Source organism: Chrysemys picta, chromosome 18, assembly GCF_011386835.1.
Source record: "Chrysemys picta bellii isolate R12L10 chromosome 18, ASM1138683v2, whole genome shotgun sequence".
Classification (NCBI taxonomy): Eukaryota; Metazoa; Chordata; order Testudines; family Emydidae; genus Chrysemys; species Chrysemys picta.
The window spans coordinates 1861440-1881760 of NC_088808.1; the positions used below are offsets into that span (position 1 = coordinate 1861440).

A 20321-nucleotide genomic window follows, 5' to 3' on the forward strand; every position below is an offset into this window, starting at 1 on the left:
TCGGCCTTCCATCCGTTGGCACAAGGACATACGGTGTTTTCCCATGCTATGACTGGCCGGTTCTTTAAGGGTCTAGACCATCTTTTCCCGTATAATAGACCCCCGGTTCCACAGTGGGACCTAAACCTGGACTTGGCTCGTCTCACGGGGCCCCTGTTTGAACCACTGGCCACGTGTTCCTGGTCTCACCTCTTGTGGAAGGTGGCCTTCCTGACATCGGCCAGGCAAGTCTCGGAGCTCAGGGCCCTGACCTCTGAACCACTGTACACGGCCTTTCATAAGGACAAGGTCCAGCTCCGCCCACACCCCGTGTATCTCCCGAAGGTGGTCTCTGCCTACCACATGGGTCAGGATATTTTTCTACTGGTCCTCTGCCCCAAGCCTCATGCATCCAGTGAGAAACGCTGCCTCCGTACACTCGACGTGCAGCGGGCTCTGGCTTTCTGCCTAGAGTGGACTAAGCCGTTCAGAAAGTCCTCACAACTGTTTATCGCTTTGGCTGAGCACGCGAGGGGCCAGCCGATTTCCACTCAGCGGCTTTCCAATTGGATCACTTCGTGCATCCGCTCCTGTTATGAGCTGGCGGGCATTCCCCCGCCACCCATTGTGAGGGCACACTAGACCTGGGCACAGGCCTCGTCTGCTGCCTTTGTGGCCCACGTCCCAATCTAGGACATTTGTAGGGCCGCCATGTGGTTGTCAGTTCACACGTTCACCTCACACTATGTGATCGTCTCCCAAACCAGGGATGACGCTGGGTTCAGCAGAACTGTCCTTCATCCTGGGAACTTGTGAACTCCTACCCACCTCCAACAGATATAGCTTGGAATCACCTATTGTGGAATACACATGAGCAATCACTCGAAGAAGAAAAGACCTTTTCCGCAACTGGTGTTCTTCGAGATGTGTTGCTCATATCTATTCCACATCCCGCCCTCCTTCCCCTCTGTCAGAGTTGTCTGGCAAGAAGGAACTGAGGGGGGGGGGAGCGTGCAGTTCCCCTTATACCGCGCCAGGTAGGTGCCACTCCAGGTATCGCAGGGGGTGCTCTTCCCTACGGGTACTTCCAGCATCAGTGCACGTGGCGAGCACGCACACTTATTGTGGAATAGACATGAGCAACACATCTCGAAGAACACTAGTTACAGAAAAGGTAACTTTTTTTTTCCATTCTGGGGTTCTTCTGGTACTTAATAATATTATTACAACACCTCCTGAACTGGGTGGCAGAAACACTGAATGGCACCATTAGCAGAAATGTTTTTCAATGTTACCAATTTATCTTACTGTAGCTGAACAATTTAATTACAGCAGATTAATTGTTTTCAAGGCTGGTTTTCAAATCTCTCCTTTGGGTGTTGTGTAGAGTACCTCTCTTCATAGATTGATTCATAGAGTTTAAGGCCAGATGGGACTATTAGGTCATCTAGTCTAGTGTGACCTCCTGTCTAACACAGGTCATTAAATTTCATCCATTCACCTTGGTATTGAGTCCAGTAACTTGGTCCAGACCCTCAGCTGCTGTAAATCGGAGAAGCTCCACTGAAGGCAATGCCATTTTATGAAGTCTGTGGGGCTATGGCAGTTTACACAAGATGAGGATCTTGCTCACATTATCTGTTTAGTACTAGCAACAGCCATCATTGCTCTGTATCTGACCAGGAGGGTAGGAATGTCTGCTTGCTGAGAAAAGGGGTGTCAGCCCATCTGTCAGTTAGTAAGAGTGCTCTGATTCCGGTGATGTCTGTTCCATAGAAGCTGAGCATGCATATTTCATTCTGTCTTCATTCCTATTTGTTCTCAATCTAGAAGGTATTTACACATCCCAATCAATCCCTGTAGAACAGAAGAAAACAGTGGGTCAATTCTCTGCTCACATTCACTCTCACTACTGTCCAGCAGCACGGCTGTTCGACAGTTGGTATGGCTGTTATTGCAGCACATTGCTGTGTGTTACTACATCAGGTGGACTTTCTGGAGCTGGTTCTTGTGGTAAAAGTTTATTCTCCTTAGGTATATGATCAGAGTGTTTTCTGGGTAGAGTCCCATGTTCTGATATTAATCCTTCAAGAACTTCTAATGTGACAAAAAAGTCACATTTTCCTTGTGAAGACACCTCAGATCTCAAGATACAAACCAAAATCCAATTATTTTAGGGGTGATGTTTGTGCAGTTGTTTCTGAAGGCGCTTCACAGTGTTACCTGTGTCACTGTCCTTTTGTACAGTGTCATGGTAAGAGAGTTGCTGCACCGGCCCATATTTTAGGGTTTTGAGTCAGCACATTATGGGTGCAACACAGTACTCCTCCCTTTGAAATCTGGTTCATTTAATAATGGAGCAGCCTGTTAGTCTTTTGTAAGCACTTTTTCTCTTGTAGAGGTAACTCCTACCCTCTCCTGAGTAGTGTGCTGACTCTGGGGAGGGAAGTGGTGTTGGGAACCTTATTCCCTCACACACAAGCAGGTGGACAAGTTCTTTGACTATTCTGGAGGACTGGCTAATGAACCATCTCACACGTCCCCTAAGGGTGTGATCTGCTGTTTGAAGGGCTTGGTCTGGAGGAGAGTACAGGCTAGGGAGGTGGTGTAGTCTGGAGGAATCGTAGGGTTAGAAGGGGCCGCAAGGGTAATCTAGTCTAACCCCCTGCCGAGCTGCAGGATTTGTTGTGTCTAAACCATCCAAGACAGACGGCTCTCCAGCCTCCTTTTGAATGAGCTTCCAGTGAAAAACTATTTCACTAGGAGGGTGGTGAAACACTGGAATGCGTTACCTAGGGAGGTGGTGGAATCTCCTTCCTTGGAGGTTTTTAAGGCCCGGCTTGACAAAGCCCTGGCTGGGATGATTTAGCTGGGAATTGGTCCTGCTTTGAGCAGGGGGTTGGACTAGATGACCTCTTGAGGTCCCTTCCAACCCTGATATTCTATGATTCTATGAAAGAGCTTCCACAACCTCCCTAGGTATCTGTTCCATTGTCCTACTGTTCTGACAGGTACGAAGTTTTTCCTGAGATTCCATCTAAATCCGCTATGCTATGGTTTGAACCACCCAGTGCCTCTTGTCCTGCCTTCTATGGCAAGAGAGAATAACTTTTCTCCATCTTTTTTCTGGCAGCCTTTCAATATTTGAAGACTGCTCTCATGTTCCCCCTTAATCTCCTCTTCTCCAAACGAAACATACCCAGCTCCTTCAGCCTTTGCTTGTATGGCTTGTGTTCCATCCCTTCGGTCATCTTTGTCGTTCGCCTCTGAATGCTCTCCAGTTTCCCTACATCCTTTCTGTCCATTGGTGACCAAAATTGGACACAGTCCTCCAGCTGAGGCCTAACAGGCACAGACTGGGGAAGTAGATGTTCCCGAGTTCTAATTGTGGCTTTGCTGATGGCTCTCTGAGAGGCTTTGGGCAAATGACTTTCCCGCCCACCTTCGTTTCCTCCTTTGTGAAATAATGACACTAATGATGATGGACCTGCCTCACAGAGGGGTTATGAAGATTCCTCAGTTTGATTACAAAGTGCTTTGAATATTGCTCTGGAATTCTGGTTCTGCGCTGGGAGGTGCATGCTGCTGTTCCTATTTCCAGCAGCAAAGTATGTTCCAACACTCATCCCCTAGGCCTGTGTGTGGCTGTGGATTAAGGGTAGGATGATATGTCTAGGAATCTGAAAGGGATGTAAACATGCCTTGCTGATGTATAATTTTCTCTTGCTCGGAGGAACAGTGAGCAGGTCATTGTTGACATTAATCAGAACAGACCCATTGTAGTCTGGTTTGCTAATAGACCCATGGGAAAATACCTATTTTCTCTTTTAATTTACAGAAACCGAAATATTTGTGTAATGGCAAATGTCATCGAGGAGGTATGTTCCCATCTCCATCAGTTCACATGCCATTCTGGAGACAAAACACCCCCATGATAGCCTCCTGCAGAGTCATTCATTTGCAAGCCTTTTCCCTCTATGGAATAGTTAGTTTTGCAGCAAATGCATTTTTTTCTGTTGACCAAAACTACTTTCCATTTCATGCAGATTCAAAATGTAATATCTCTGAGGAAATTTAACTTCTCTCAAGAGCCACTGTTGTGGTTAAAAGATGAATTCTGTTACCATTAAAAAAAACCCCTCATCCCTCCCAGATGTAAATCACTGAAACAATAATATTTGTCTATTAAGTACTGACTATGTGCAAAGTAAAGGCAGTCCCTGGTCCAAAGAGTTACGTTGTGAACGACGGACAGAGAGATGACAGGACAGAGGCTGTGAAACCCAGAGGAAGGACTGACTTTGTATTCTTACTGTGTTATTAATTCATTGCAAAAGAAGTGTGTGTTCAGGAGGGACTTTGAATGAGGATAAGGAAGTGGCTTGGCACACCGGGACAGGGAAGAGATTCAGGTTCTAATTCAGGAAAGTGCTGAAAAAATACTTCAGTGCTTTTCTGAAGCGGGGCCGCATTGCATAAGGTGCCATAGAAGAAGGTACAGAGATGGGAGATGGACAAAGCATCCAGACTGGCATGCTTAGTAAGGGAGGTCTGGAGGGGGAAATGAGTTATTATTACAAATACCTAAATCAAAAAAAGTCATGGATATGAGGCCACAGAAATAATCGCTTTATGACAAGATTGGTCTTCTGTGTGGTGAATAGGAGCCAAATCCAATAGCCATGCTCGTCCATGGAAAGACTCCCATTTCTGCAGTGGGTGCTGGAACTGGCCCGTGGGAAGGCCAGTCCTGTCAGGTTTATTGCTGCTCTTTCCTGTTTTATTCAGATTTTTTTCCCATGTGTATGATCACTGGGGGATTATTCTCTCCCTTCCGATCATGGTAACCCCATCCCTTGCCAAGCAGCGCTGCTTCTTCAGCCATGAGGAATACAGCTCCTATGATCCCCATTACCTATTTTTCCCCTCCCCAAGATCCTGCCCTCCTCCTTTCTGTGCAGAAATATGCAGACATAGAATATCAGGGTTGGAAGGGACCTCAGGAGGTCATCTAGTCCATTTCAAAGAGAAGACTTCAAAACCTGCTGTGACCTCTCACCTCCTCCTCCTCCATCACTCTCCCCTCTAATACCCTCTCCTCCTTTTCCCTCAGGATAGACACTGACTTTCCTTGCCTGCTAATCTCCACACCTGCCTCTTCCATCTCCTGTTACACCTGTCTACTTGTGTCTCCTCCTGGATGTCTCTCCTTCACCTTAGCAATAGGGTTGAAAATAATGATGCTGTCATGAGAAAAAAAAATGTTTCACCATTTGGCAGAGCCATAGAAATGTGACATTAGAGTTTAGCCAGTGATACTTGCAATGAGGTTAACTTCATGCAGCTATCTGTCTTAACTCATGTTTGTCACCTGCAAACATGATTACTCCTCTTCTTTTTTCCCAATCACTACCTCCTTTGCATCTCTGTGTTTTTCTTTTCCCTTTTCTGACTTTGGGCCTTCAGCAGATTTATTTCCTGATCTGAAGCAGGAGTGTCTGTTTTGAAGACAACTTCTTACCTTTTCCTTGCTAAAAGAATCTCAAGAATGAGGCCCGATGGCCCTAGCAGCATTCCACAGGTTCAGACTTTGTTTGCACATGTCCTGGGTGAAAAAGCAAGGTGCAGAGAATTCCGGGGATGAATTCCGACCCTGCAAATACATTTTAGGTGCAGCTGTGCTACTGGGCAGGGATCTTTGGTGTATGTGCAGAAGGAACATGGAGCTTTCAATAAAAATGCATGTCTGTACATTTAGCTCCTGTGGCCTTGCCTACACTAGAAAGGGTTTGCTGGTATAGCGTATATTGGCAAAACAGTTCTTTTGCCGGTATAGCTTATACCAGGTCCCCAAATAAAATAAGCTATATTGGCAAAACGCTTTTTCAAAACACTATGGCTTTTGCTGGCTTAGCTATTTTGGTTAGTGAGTGTTCTTTTCACACTCCTAACTGACAGAGCCATGCTGTCAAAACTTTGACCAGGTCTGTAGTATATGGCCATTTGTACAGTATTTTTGATCTTTGGTAGAACCACCATGTCTGCAGTTATGAAGAGCGGCATGTAGTGTCACCACAATAAGGATGCCATTCTGCTGATGTTCTCTCTGTGGTACTAAGTATCAGAGGGTTAGCCATGTTAGTTTGTATCCACAAAAACAGTGAGGAGTCCGGTGGCAATTTAAAAGACTAACAGATTTATTTAGGCAAGCTTTCGTGTGTAAAAAACCCACTTCTTCAGATGCATGGAGTGAAAATTACAGATTCAGGCATAAATATACTGGCACATGAAGAGAAGGGAGTTACCTTACAAGTGGAGAACCAGTGTTGACAAGGCCAATTCAGTTAGGGTGGATGTGGTCCACTCCCAATAATTGACGAGGAGATGTCAATACCAAGAGCGGGAAATTGCTTTTGTAGTGAGTCAGCCACACCCAGGATTATCTGGCTATTTGGACTCTCTCCTCAGACCCTACGCTACAGGCCTGATCACCTACACAGATGCTTCGAGGTGGGGAGAAGAGCCCCATCCTACTATTCCTCCCTAGGAGGGGAGGAGAGCCAGTGGGGTAGTGTCATGGTGAGACCACTGTGGGCCCTGTGTCATGGTGTGCCTCGGTCCAGACTGCCTTAATCCAGTCCTGTTTCAAACAGCTAACAGACTCTGGAGACCTTTGCTCTCTGGCTGACCAGCTGTTCATCTGACTCTGCTTTATTTTGTCAGTATGTGAGATGAACCGGACGTGCTGGTCATCACCCAGTCTGAATTGCATTGTCCTTCAGTACACTGCTGGCACGCGTCCTCTCTTTGCTCTTCCTATGGTCTTTAGGGCACTCCAGCTCATCTGGTCACATGCTCCCCAGGAGCAATCCATCTGCATGGGAGACAAATAGGCCTGAACAGTAAGCTGTAGCAGTCTGGGCTCAAACAATGTTACTTCTAAAGTGGGAAGGACATGCACATGCTCATTTCTTGCTCCCTCCTCTGCCACGCAGCAGGGAGTCAATTCAGGCTGCCAGTTCCCGTCCTGAGCCCTAGAGTTCCTCACTTCGGGCACCCTGTCCTTGGAAATGTATAGTCATGTGCTGAAAATGGAACCTGCACCAACAGTTTCTGTTACTCTTGCTTCCTTGCAGAACACAGTTGGGGAGAATCGATGGCTACAAGAGCAGCTGATCCAACTGCTAGTCAGCTACTGTGATCTGAACACAGCAGCCAGGTGGGCTCTCCGCTATAGCTTACCTGAGAAGACCCTGCCTTATGGAGTGGCCAATGAACTTCAGAAACTCAAGGCCCAGGAGAGGTAAATATTGTGGATTATACTGACTTCAGAAATGTCTGATTTATGCCAGTGACCTCTCTGGCTCCCAGAGCAGCTCGGATCTGGGAGGCACAAAGGTGGCTTAAAGTGCCCTCAGGAGGAGAGTTCTGTACTTTATCTCTTAGAGACACAATACAGAATCTCACCCTCCGCCCCTGTTTGAGTAAATTGGACTGCTGAGTTCATGCAGGGAAATCCCAGCCTGCAGAGAGAGAGGCTGCATTTGGATAAATGACCTACTGCAAATGATTGTCTGAGCTCCAGCTGTTCAGTTAAGTCCATAGTATAAAGTTAAATCCACCACACTTTCTGAAGAATCCATGTGCAAATATCTGAGAACAAACTGCTGAGGAGTCTCTTAGTTTGGCGTTCCTCCTCTTTTTGCTTCTTTCTTGAATGTTGCTTTTCCTTCCTGACTTGTGTCTCAGAGTATATTTTACCCCCTTATTTCAGGCAGTGTACAATCAACAGCGAAATATCTAGTAGCCAGATCTTAAGGTGGGAGCACTAAGTTTAAAGAATCCAGAAGTTGCATGATACTGGTGGTGTCGCTACCTGAGGGGCACATCCTGCCCATTCCCTCTAGCACGTAGGATATAAAAGATAGTAGAATTGGTGTGGTTATGCGGTGCAGGGAGGCAGTATGCAGAGAATCCATGCAATGGTGTCCATGACTCCGTCTGCAGTGAAAATGTGTTCCATGGGGCTTAAGCCATGAGAGCATGAGGAGGTGTTTTGGATATGAGCCAGGCTGGAGGAGGCATGTCCACCAGCCAGATTGTCACAGCAGCCAGATTCCTGCAGGGGTGCAGAGCCTCAGTCAAGGCTATTGCGGTCCTCTGGTCTCGCAAGAAGGTCTGGTGGCTCTACCAGCCCACTGCAGCCAAGGAAAGAGGTATTCTTTCCCCCATCAATCACCCCGTACATTTACTTGGACTTTGCACAAGGAAGATGATCTGGCGCTGAACATTTAGTACAAAGCCGGAGAGCTCTAGGCTGTGTCGCTGAGTGCAGAGCAGCACTCATGCTTGCAGAGATTGGGTGCAATGGCAGGCCTTGCACTTGGGGACTCATGGACTGCATAAGGTTATCAGTCCTGCAGCCGCTAGCCTCTGCCAAAGGAGACAGATGATAGCCTGCCCCCACCTCATCACCAGGGCCCAGAGCCCAGAGGAAAGGGAAGCACAGCAGCTATGCTCAGGAGACACTGAAATCTAGGCCTGCAGGAGGCTGCCCGTAAGGGGGGACAGTATCTCACAGGCAATGTAAGCCCCCAAACAGTGGGTAGGTGGGGACCATGCCTGCGAGAGAGCCACAAACTCTGGGCATGTACCACGGCAGGAAACCAACATCAGAACTTAACATGTCAGTAACCTCATTGCATATGCCAGCTCTGCCATTCTCAGTGTGTTTGGATGGGTAAGTGAAGCCCTCTGTACCTCAGTCTTCCCACCTGCAAAATGGGGATAAGAATCCTAACCCACTATGGTGAAGTGCTTTGCAGTTCATGGAGCTCTGGATCCAAATGCAGCCACTTCTCTTTTCTTAGCAATTGAAATAGTCTAGCAGCAGGTTCCCACAGAGGGCGTTCACGCTGCAAGGGAAAGAGATGGTATCAGAGTATAAATGATGACATCATCTCTGCTGTGGTCCTACCACATGCTCCTCTTGAGCTGTGCAGATCAGAATATTCCCGGAGACATGAGATTTCACACCTTCATTAAATATTTTACACAAATATTGACTTCGCCGTGCACACATACTGTCTCTGCGAGGGAATGTTTGCACAGCACCAAGCTGCTATGTTACAAAATTAGTCACACAGTCCCCGAAACACAAGGTTAGTAAATATTTTGTCAAATAATAAACCATTTAAAGACTCTGTGGGAAAGAGACTAGCCAGAAATTCATGATACGTACAAAATAGCTGGGTTTTCTCTTGCTCTTACTTTCCTCGGATTGCATCATCTGGACGGGACACAAGTGCAAAGCTGTTACAGCATTTACAAAGCTATTGCAAGAGCCTCTGCTGTATGGGGAACCAACTCGTGCTGTGTAAGATCCTGTTCTAGGAAATCCGTGATAACTCGCAAAGCCCATTTCGGCACGCATCTCCCTAACAGTGCCAGGGTGTTAATGCACTTGCATTACACCTCTCTCTGGGACATGGCCTGAAGTCTTAGGGTACATCTACACTACAGGGGGGAGTCGATTTAAGATACGCAAATTCAGCTACGTGAATAGCGTAGCTGAATTCGACGTATCGCAGCCAACTTACCCCGCTGTGAGGACGGCGGCAAAATCGACTTCTGCGGCTTTCTGTCGACGGCGCTTACTCCCATCTCCGCTGGTGGAGTAAGAGCGTCGATTCGGGGATCGATTGTCGCGTCCCGACGGGACGCGATAAATCGATCCCCGAGAGGTCGATTTCTACCCGCCGATTCAGGCGGGTAGTGTAGACCTAGCCTTAGTGTGGGAGAATCAAACAGGTGGGGAATCTCAGTCTGGTTGTGAGTTCAGCTTACCACTGTTCTTAGCATGTAGACCCAAAGTGCAGGGAGATGGTGGAGTAGTGTGAACACCTTCTTGGGGCTTTTGTATTTCCAGCTCCATGGAACAGAGGGAACAGCAGGTGTAGATGCTGAACAGGAAAAGGGCTGGGGGAAGCTGGCATAGGAAGGAGAGGTTAGCGAAGCCTTTATGAGCCATTCCACTCTAAGCTCAATGGAGGAGGAGGCCTCTTGAGCCAGAGGTGGAGCAGCCTGTGATTTGCCTGTTCCTGTCTAATGAGAAAACCAAAGCTCTGGTTTGGGCCCTGAGCCGGTCAGAGCCAGCCTGTCCATGTGGATGGGGCCATGCCAGCTAGTGGGTTCCTGGGGGTGAGGGGTCCTTACAATGTGCTATCTTCGAAGCTGGAGCTCACTTGCTGGCTTTACGTTCACATCAGTTCTGGAAAAGGGAGTGGAGTGTGAGCAATGCATGATGAGAAGTCTGGGTTTGGGAGGCTTTTCTAGTCTGGAGGTTACTTCCAATGTGTATGTGTTATTGATGGAATGGACTTGTGCTCCAAGCTTCCATCTCTGTCTCACATGCACTAGATCAGGGGTAGGCAACCTATGGCACGGGTGCCGAAGGCGGCATGTGAGCTGATTTTCAGTGGCACTCACACTGCCCAGGTCCTGGCCACCCGTCCAGGGGGCTCTGCATTTTAATTGAATTTTAAATGAGGCGTCTTAAACATTTTAAAAACCTTATTTACTTTACATACAACAATAGTTTAGTTATGTATTATAGACTTATAGAAAGAGACCTTCTAAAAACGTTAAATTGTATTACTGGCATGCAAAACCTTAAATTAGAGTGAATAAATGAAGACTCGGAACACCACTTCTGAAAGGTTGCTGGCCCCTGCACTAAATGTTTTTGTGGTGATTTTTTGGTGGGGGGAGGGAGAGAAGGTGAGTCAAGGCTGAAAGGAACAGAGAGAAAGAGTAGAGTAAGGAAAGGGTCAGAGAAAGTGGAGAGAGAAGAGAGATCGAGTGAGAAGAGGTGACAGAGGGATGTGAGGAGAGGGGCTCTAGGACTTTCTGATGTCCCTTGGGCCTTGAAATCTTAGGATGGCCCTGTTAAAAGTTGCTGGCTCTTCTTTTGTGCAGGGTAGAAGATGCTGAGAGCAGAGTGGGTGACTATGAAAAGGATAAGAAGGAGGGTTATTACCAGCTCCCCATTCCCAGGGAGAACATTCACTTTCTGCAGACATGGGAAGGGATGCTGAGGTGGAGGGAGAAGGTGCTGCGGGTAAGTGTCTCCCTGCTGTTGGCTTTTTAATGTCAATCATGTAACGGAATATTTGTGACCTTCATCATCAAATACACGTCAGTCTGTGCCAGGAGCAGCAGGAGCACTCCTGGCACTTTCAGTAGGAAATCTCTGAGGCCTGTGGGCTCGGAGATTGACTGGAATAGCTATTGTGGAGTAAGCTATCGCAGGGGTGGGCAAACTACGGCCCACAGGCCACATCCGGCGCTCCAGCCAGTTTAATCCAGCTCTCAAACTCCCTCTGGGGAGCGGGGTCTGGGGCTTACCCTGCTTCCGTGCTCCAGCCGGGGAGCAGGGTCGGCGAATGCTGCGCGTGCGCCGCCTGGAGCCTGCACCCCTGACCTCCTCCTGTGCCCCAACCCCCTGCCCCAGCCAAAAGCCTCCTCCCGCACCCTGAACTCCTCATTTCTGGCCCCACCCCAGAGCCCGCAGCCCCAGCCAGAACCTTAACCCCCCCCATGCCCCAACCCCCTGCCCCAGCCCTGATCCCCCTCCTGCCTTCCGAGCCCCTTGGTCCCAGTCTGGAGCCCCCTCCTACACCCCAAATCCCTCATCCCCAGCCCCACCCCAGAGCTCACACCCCCAGCGAGAGCCCTCCTCCACTTCCCTCCCCCTCCCGCCTGCACCCCAACCTCCTGCCCTAGCCCAGAGCCCCCTCCTGCACACTAAGCTCCTCACTTCTGGTCCCACGCCAGAGCCCGCACCCCCAGCCAGAGCCCTCACCCCGTCCTGCACCCCAACCCCCAATTTCATGAGAATTCATGGCCTACTGTGCAATTTCCTTACCCAGATGTGGCTCTAAGGCCAAAAAGTTTGCCCACGCCTGAACTATCGGAAAAAATCCTATGGGACACTGTATTCTGGATAAAAGCCACTTTATTCACAATAATTAGTGCACTTCCAAAGCAGAGTAATTATTCTGCAATAAAGTCATTCTTAGTCCAGAGTAGAGTGTCCAGCCGGGGAGTTGTTCCACCATTGCTGTTCCAGTCTGTATCCCATGGAGACAAGCCCTGAGTAAAGACAGCGTTTTGTGTATACTGCAGCCCGGCCAGGTTGTTGGCGTCGATATGGAGTGGAGGCCGTCGTTCGGTGTGGTTGGAAGGCCACGCGTCTCAGTGCTGCAGATTGCTATCGAGGAGCAGGTGTTCCTCCTGGATTTGCTGCAGCTCCTCAAGCCAGATGAGATGGAGGAGCTTTCTCACTTTGTCCAGACCCTCTTCTCAGATCCAACCATCATTAAACTAGGTAACTTAAGCTTTCCCCTATGCTCTGCTTTCCACTGCAGGAATTGTCAGCCTTTCTCACTACTTCACATACATAGGAACAACATCATCTACCCTGCCCTCTGTACATGGGGCCTTCCCCTAGTAGGGTATAATCTAGTCCAGTTAGAACATTCTTCTCTTATCGCTTCGGGAGCCCTCTAGATTAGATGGCTGCCATGGCAGGCAGCAGGGTGAACAGCTTCCACCACTGCCTGCCCCACATCAGAAACTACAGCTCTGTGGGTTAACCCATCTGGTATCAGAACAAACATCAGTCTGGGTTAGCCTGCTCCATACCAGAACCCACAACTCCCTGGGTTAGTCCACCCAGTATCAGGACCCAGAACGCTTGGGGTTAGCCCACTGAGTACCAGAAATCAAACCAGGCTAATCAAGAGAGCACCCAGTACCAGAACACAGAGCTTTCAAAGTTAGCAAATCCAGTTCTAGAGCCCATAGCTCCCTGGGTTAGCCCACTCAATACCAGAGTTCATAGCTCTCTGGGTTAGCCCGCCCAGGACCAGAACAGATATCTTTCCGGGTTAGCCGACGCGGAACCAGAATCCCATAGCTCTCTAAGTTAACCCACCCAGTACCAGAACGGATATCTTCCTGGAACCAGAACCTGGAGCTCTCAGGTTAGCATGCCGTGCACCAGAACCCAGAACTCATTTTTCTATCTGTGTGATTTGAGGCTTTGTCTCTGCAGGTTATGGGATGTCCGGAGACCTGCACAGCCTAGCTGCTACGTGCTCTGCTTTTAAAGAAATGGATAAGCACGTGCAAGGCATAGTGGACCTGCTTGCAGTAGATAAACAAGTAAGAATGGGAACCTGAAGATTTGGAAGAGTCCTTCTCTTGACTGTACTGAAAGATAACTCATCATTTCACAGCATTTTCTTTCTGCATCCTATATTGGCAGGGAGATGGCTAGATGACCTAATAGGTCTTTTCCATCTTTAGTTCCTAGGGTGTTGTGATTCTTTAGAGAGAGACACAAGCATTTAGTTTTGATTAGCTAAAAAGACATGGCTGGGCATTTTAATAGCTCTCCACTTTACCTTTAAAAAAGGAACTAAAATGGAGCCAGTGGTCCATTCACCCAAGAGGGGCTTTTTGAACACAGCCATCACACTCATACTTGCTATGAGCAAATTCTTGTAGAATGATCTTTAACTTATAAAAGTTTCATTATTCTAGCATTTGGTAGTGTCCATAGAGTTGTTATGGATTTAATAGACAGCTCCTTATAAAGAGCATGGAGTATGAGCCTAGGACTCAGTGCAGTACAGGATTTGCATTCATCTGCTACTAAAATGCAGCTGGCTCTGGATTAGAACTCAGCAGCTATGTAGCAGCATGCAGTAATTTTAGTAAGAAAATGAAAACATGCATCTGTTTGAAACTGCAGGGGACATTTAAGGAGGTAGGTTGGGATTTAGCCAAACTCCTGGGGTTGTCATCCCAACTCAGGAAGTGCTGAGGACACTCTAGTGTCCACAAGTAGTCACAGCCTTAGTTCTATCCAGACCGAGTGGGGGACATTTCAGAATCATCGTTTGCTCTAATCCTGGGGCATCTTTTCTGTTTAACATATTAGCTCAGAAAACAAAATGGGGAGGAAGATGCAGGGGTTCTGTGGTTATTATTTCTTTATTATTTGTATTGCGTTCAGTGCCCAGTGGCCTCAGTTGGCTCAGGGACTCTCTACTCTAGGTGCTTTGCAAATGCATGAGAAGAGACACTCCCTGACCCAACTTCTTAACATCTTAGGAAAATGCTCCAGGAGAAATTTGGTCACCCTTTTTAGCATACTCAGAGGAGGAAGACTCCACAGTCAGCAAGCCAGAATCTTTAGCCAGGTTCTTTGAATATGAACTTGATCCTGACTAAGTAATAGATAATGTACAATGTAGTTTGTTAACATTTTATTGTAAGTTTGCTTTAATAAAAAGTTTCAAATAAAAAATTTCCAAAAAGCGCTCCAGATATGATGCAGTCAAACTAGGCCGTTGTTTCCCTTCCATGCTTTGAAACCAAGTTCATTTCCAACAATTGTGTTTGTCAAACAGATATCCAATATCTGTTCGGGTATCCAGTTTGCCATGGCAGCCCTTGTCTGAGATGGCTGGGCTGTGTATACCCACATGCCTTGATTGTACTTTCCACCCCACTGCAACGTGTGATATTTTCAGGCTCTGTTTTGAAATCTGTTTGTTTTGCATCTTTCTCTCCCCCTTCAGTTACAGAAATGCTGGAGGAAGAGCAGCCTTCAGGTTGACGTACTGTCACAGGAGAAGGGCTGTGGAGACAGAGGGTTCAGGCAGCCGGAAAGAGGGCTCAGTCTGCTGGTGCAGCATGTCCTGGGGAAACCTCTTGATAAAACTGAGCAGCTCTCCAACTGGGAGAAACGTCCGCTGCGGGAGGAACAAATCCTCTATGCAGGTCTGGTTAGCATGTAACTGTAGAGCAAGGTGCCACGCACAACTCTGTCATGAGCCTGCATTTCATTAGATGTGTAGATGTGGAAAAAATGTTAACCAGCAGAGGGGAAAATGGCTTTGCAGATTAGTTCCTGTTCAAAGAAGCCAGCACATGTTTTGTTTGTCCTTTTATGGACCTAATTTTAATGGCTGGAGTATAAGCTGTTCAATGAATCATTATTTCTCTGATAAAAGAATTTCTTTACCAGTCAAATTATTCTGATGAAACATAATCTCAATGGGAACTCCTCTGAATAGTTGAAAAGGAAAAAAAGTCCACTTCCTTCTGCCTCATTTCACTGCACATGGCTTTTCTGGGAAACCACTATTATGTCCCGTATGTCAATTGAATTCAAGATGGGCATGGATGGCATTCGGAGCTATACTACAGGGGCCTTGGTCCAGGCAGGTCAATGTGAACTGTAGATATAAATCCAGAGATGAGTCACAGTGAGACAGCGGAACTCCATCGAGTGATAAAAAAGTACCAGCCCAGTGTTAAATTCAGCCCTTCTGTAAGCAGGGGCAACTCCCAATCAGGTCAGTGTTTGAGATTTGCATAGCTGACTAGGAGATTTAGTCACACAACTTCCATTGAAATGATGGGGGCTGCATGGCTAAATCCTCAAGTTAGAATTGAACGTCTCAAGCAGTGGTAGTTGCAGCTTCTTTGTGTCAAGGCTGAGTGTGGCTCCGTGTCTTTGAATTCTGTGAGGGGAAAGATACCACATTTGTGCTAGTTCTGGATTGATGAAATGGGATTCTGGGTCAAAGCCTATTTGATTATTATATTTACTGAATCTATACAAGACTGTAAGATACAATGCTAGATACCTGCAGCTACCAAGGGCGATTGGATGTAGTTGCATTTATATAGGTGTAGACCCTCTTCTTTTCATCACAAAAGCCTTTCTTTCTATTTTGGTCAAAGCCAAACTAATGGGGATATTCTGTTTTGTAGCTTCTGATGCGTACTGCTTGCTGGAGGTGTATAAGAAACTGTGTGAGGATCCATCAGGCTTTGGCCTGTGTTCAGATTTCACTGAGAGCCTGGTGGGTAAACCTACCACAAAATCCAGGGCAAAGAAGCAGCTGAATCAACAAGAAATGCCATCACCTTCCGAGCAGGTTTGTAAACATCTTCAAAGAACTGTACATTGCTCCCAATCTCTTCAAACTATACATTGGCATCACCTCTCAAGCAGGCTATTAGCCATGCCTGTCAAGCCTGTCTGCATGCCTTTTTCTAGTCCTGGGGTAGCAAAAATCCTTCTCACTTTCCTATTTTACTGGGTAAATGTGTTTAACCCCAATAGTGCCAGTACTCAAAGTTCCCTGCATAGGTCAGCGCATTTATTTCCTCCGCTGGAAAATGTCATTTAGAAATATGAACAACATAGCAAGTTGCCATTGATGTTAGCACCTTCCTATTTGTATACAAGGTTTTTCAGCAGAATTTACTAGCCATCCTAAACTAATGGGAATATTGTAAATTAAACATATTCAGGCTATTGCTGCAAAGGTTGCTACAATAAGTTTTACAGTCTTGGTCTTCCTTGTGAACTCAGGATCCATCACTGTCACCTCTATAATCCAATTAATTAGTCAAGTGACTATTGTTGATGTTTATTACAGTAGTGTTCAGGGACCCACTGAGATCCGGGCCCTACAAAGTGTGAGAGGCCCTGCCCCAGAGAGCTTCAAGTCTCTTTGAGAAAAGGCAGTAACATAGATTTAACAGTGTAAGTATCTTCATACTGTATCACCGTCGAAAAGTGAGCATTTACTCACAGTGACCACCCACTGGTATTTGAGATAGGAACATAAGAATGGCCATACTGGGTCAGACCAGTATCCTGTCTTCTGATGGTGGCCAATGCCAGATGCTTTAGAGGGAATGAACAGAACAGGTAATCATCAAGAGATCCATCCCCTGTTGCCCATTCCCAGCATCTCGCAAACAGAGGCCTGGGAGACTTTGGAGCATGGTTTTGCATTCCTGCCCATCCTGGCTAATAGCCGTTGATGGACCTATACTCCATGGACTTATCTAGTTCTTTTTTCAACCCTGTTAGTCTTGGCCTTCACAACATCCTCTGACAAAGAGTTCCACAGGTTGACTGTACATTGTGTGAAGAAATACTTCCTTTTGTTCATTTTAAACCTGCTGCCTATTTCATTTGGTGACCCCCAGTTCTTCTACTGTAGCAATACTGCATATAATAACGGATCCTGCAGCAATTCCCTGTTCTAAGTACAGTAACCACCTACAAACTGTAAATATGTCTTCAAGCAACCCAGCCTATTAATTTTAAAGATACTAGAAGCAAAGCTGAGCATTGGAGGCTGGTTTGGGGTTGTAGCCCCAATTATCCTGAATAGGTTACCTGCTACATTAATACAGCCTCCCAAAGACGGGAGGGTATCTCAGGGGACTCTCCAGGCAGCAGACATTTGAAATAAAATAAACAAACTTCAGTCATTCCTGTATGTCTTTTTTTCTATAGCAAGCCAAAGTGATAGGCATGGAGGCCTTGAGCCCCCCTCCTTCCATCTCCCCGAAGGAGTTCAGCGTGGTCTGTGATAACATGCTGCAGGGACTTGGGCGCCACCTTCGCTGTCTCGGAGTGGACGTCCGTATGCTAGAGAATGATGACAACCATAGAAAAGCTGCTGAGGTCAGTCCTGGGTTGGGTCGCTTTAGCTGTCACCATGTAGGGAAAGCACAGTGTTTAAACGAATGTGATTTCAATGGGTATTAATATTCCCCTGTGTCCAATGAGCCTGGGAGTGTTGCCTGCTACACGCTTACCCTGTGCCTTTGCTAACACCCCACTGTCACAAGTGGCCTCGCAGACCTGGCCATTATCATTTTGGCTATGCTTTCCACTTCCTGGGGAGAGAGGGTGGGAACAAACCCTGTTTGCATGGAGCTCTGTGATTTTGTGGCTTGTTCATAGCTGCACTTTTCCGTCATGGACAGCAGTGCTGGGAGCTACCAAGCAATTAAGAGAACAAAAGTGCATGAGGTGTGACCAATAGTTTATGAGCATTTATAATGGTGTAGTGCCATCATGGCTAGGCAAAAGACGGGGGCCCAGAAGGCATTTGGCCTGTAATGGCATAGAACCACAGGAAGTGAAATAATTTGTCTGGCTTGTTCCTTAGACACCCCAGATGGAATGTAATCAAAGCAGGACTGTGCTGCGTGTGAGTGAAGATTTCCGGATAAAATATCAGGAAACTTCCTAGCTAGGTAGCATGGGGTACACCCAGCCTGGCTAAACAAATCTAGGATGTCTAGAAATGAATCAGAATTGAACATTCAAGAAGGAATTATCTGTAACGTGCTGGGTTGGCTAGCACTGAATCTGGACTCCCATAACCACTCTGTCTGACCCTCTGTGTCTAGGAGAAAAGAGACACATGCTCTTTCATTTCACACATATTTCTGCTATGACAGAAATGGAGATATCCAGCCCACACAATGTGTTGCTATCAAATATGCAGTGATCACCAAGCCTAGAGTACAGGATGTTTCCTCTTCAGATGTCTGCTTGGCTGGAATCCTGAGCAGTCCTTAACTTCTGAAGAAATAATTAATATCTCATCCCTGACTTACATGAGTCATTAAAACACACTAGCTATCCCTCATTCTCCCCCCTCCCCCCATCCGTCTCTTCTCCTTCTGATGCCTTATCATGCTTCGGACAGGATATTTTAGATTGTACTCTCTATGGTAACCAGGCAAACATCCTTTTGCTATCAAGAGCCCTTGCAGAGTTACTGCATTGCGGAGGCTTTGATGTGTGCTTGGATAATCAGAGATAAAAAGGGATATCTCTGCCTCCTTTATATCTGAGAATCCTGATTTAAATAAAAATCTAATGCTGAACATGGCACATACAGAAAGTCAGCAAGCAACTCTCCCAGGGACAGGAGAAAGATTTGAATAGTGATCACCAGGGCTTGGTATGTTTGAAAGAAGCTATCACAATAACATACCAATGTCACCTGGGCTCACAGCACGCACATGCAAAATTAGGGTTTGTTTTTCCATTACAGTTATTTCAATTATATAATTAATCAAACATACATACACACATGTACATCTTTCTTGCTCTCATATTGCAAAGATCACCCTAGCAACTCAGAGACTAACAAATTTATTAGAGCATAAGCTTTCGTGGACTACAGCTCACTTCTTCGGATTTCCACTCCTTACAGCTAAATGCAGTTAGTCTCTAAGGTGCCACAAGTACTCCTGTTCTTTTTGCGGATACAGACTAACACAGCTGCTACTCTGAAACCTGTCATTATGCAAGGCACTGCATTTAGCCGTATGGAGTGGAAATCCGAAGAAGTGGGCTGTAGTCCACGAAAGCTTATGCTCTAATAAATTTGTTAGTCTCTAAGGTGCCACAAGTACTCCTGTTCTTTTTGCGGATACAGACTAACACGGCTGCTACTCTGAAACCTAGCAACTCATTTGCCAAGCAAGGCCCCTTAAATAGTCTTGCATTTGCTTCCTATGGTTTTTCCTGCACCAGTTGCTAAAGCAACTGTGAATATTACTAAGTGGATGGTCTCACTTTTTGGATTTTATCTGAGATGTTGCTTAAAAGCAAGATGCAAGCCTGAATCTACGGGTTTGCACTGTACCCTCTTGGAATAATGTGTATGGTAGTGGTAGAGCAATATCCCTCCTTTGGTTTGGGAAATACTGCTCCCTAAATCCACACCAAACCCAGTGTTGGTGCTGGGTGGTGCTTCGTAGTCTTCTGCAGTTATTTGCAGAGTATCTTCTTCTGGATGGTTGCTATCCTAGCAAGACTTGTCTCATCAGACCTGTAGTTTCAAATCTTATGTGCTGCACTGAATGTGAGAGTGAATTAAAAATATAGAGGAATTAGAATTTCTTATATAAATCTCTTTTCAATTAAATCTGCTCATCATGGGAAGAGAGGGTCTCATAAACTGACTTTCAGTGAATAAATCCTTTCCAACTTTCTTTGATTAGCCAATAACTTGCAAGTGAACAACTGTTTTGTGCTAGACTGTGGGCACAAGATTAATTTTGGAAATCCTCTATTTTTGTGGCATGGCTGGGCAAGTGATCGACAGTAGCAAATATCTCCAATGGCTGGTGATGGGACACTAGATTGGGAGGGCTCTCAGTTACTATGGAGAATTCTTTCTCAGGTGTCTGGCTGGTAGGTCTTGCCCACATGCTCAGGGTCTAACTGATCGCCATATTTTGGGTCAGAAAGGAATTTTCCCCCAGGTCAGATTGGCAGAGAGCCTGGGGTTGTTGTTTTTTTGCCTTCTTCTGCAGCATAGGATATGGGTTATGTGCAGGTTTAAACTAGTGTAAATGGTGGATTCTTTGTAACTTGAAGTCTTTAAACCATGATTGAGGACTTCAGTGACTCAGCCAGAGGTTAGGGGGTC

At 46.4% G+C, this 20321-nt stretch overlaps 1 protein-coding gene across 13 annotated transcripts in view; it reads left to right on the forward strand.

Annotated features, from left to right (window-relative positions):
* Positions 1–20321, forward strand: part of EXD3 (exonuclease 3'-5' domain containing 3) — a 685344-nt gene that overhangs the window by 233903 nt on the left and 431120 nt on the right. For all 13 annotated transcript variants that reach the window (XM_005295926.5, XM_005295927.5, XM_065572497.1 and 10 more), the window contains 7 exons: positions 7116–7282; positions 10957–11098; positions 12166–12367; positions 13097–13206; positions 14631–14832; positions 15832–15998; positions 17378–17548. In XM_005295926.5, the coding sequence (XP_005295983.2) occupies positions 7116–7282; positions 10957–11098; positions 12166–12367; positions 13097–13206; positions 14631–14832; positions 15832–15998; positions 17378–17548 (1161 nt within the window). The remainder of the gene's footprint in view (positions 1–7115; positions 7283–10956; positions 11099–12165; positions 12368–13096; positions 13207–14630; positions 14833–15831; positions 15999–17377; positions 17549–20321) is intronic.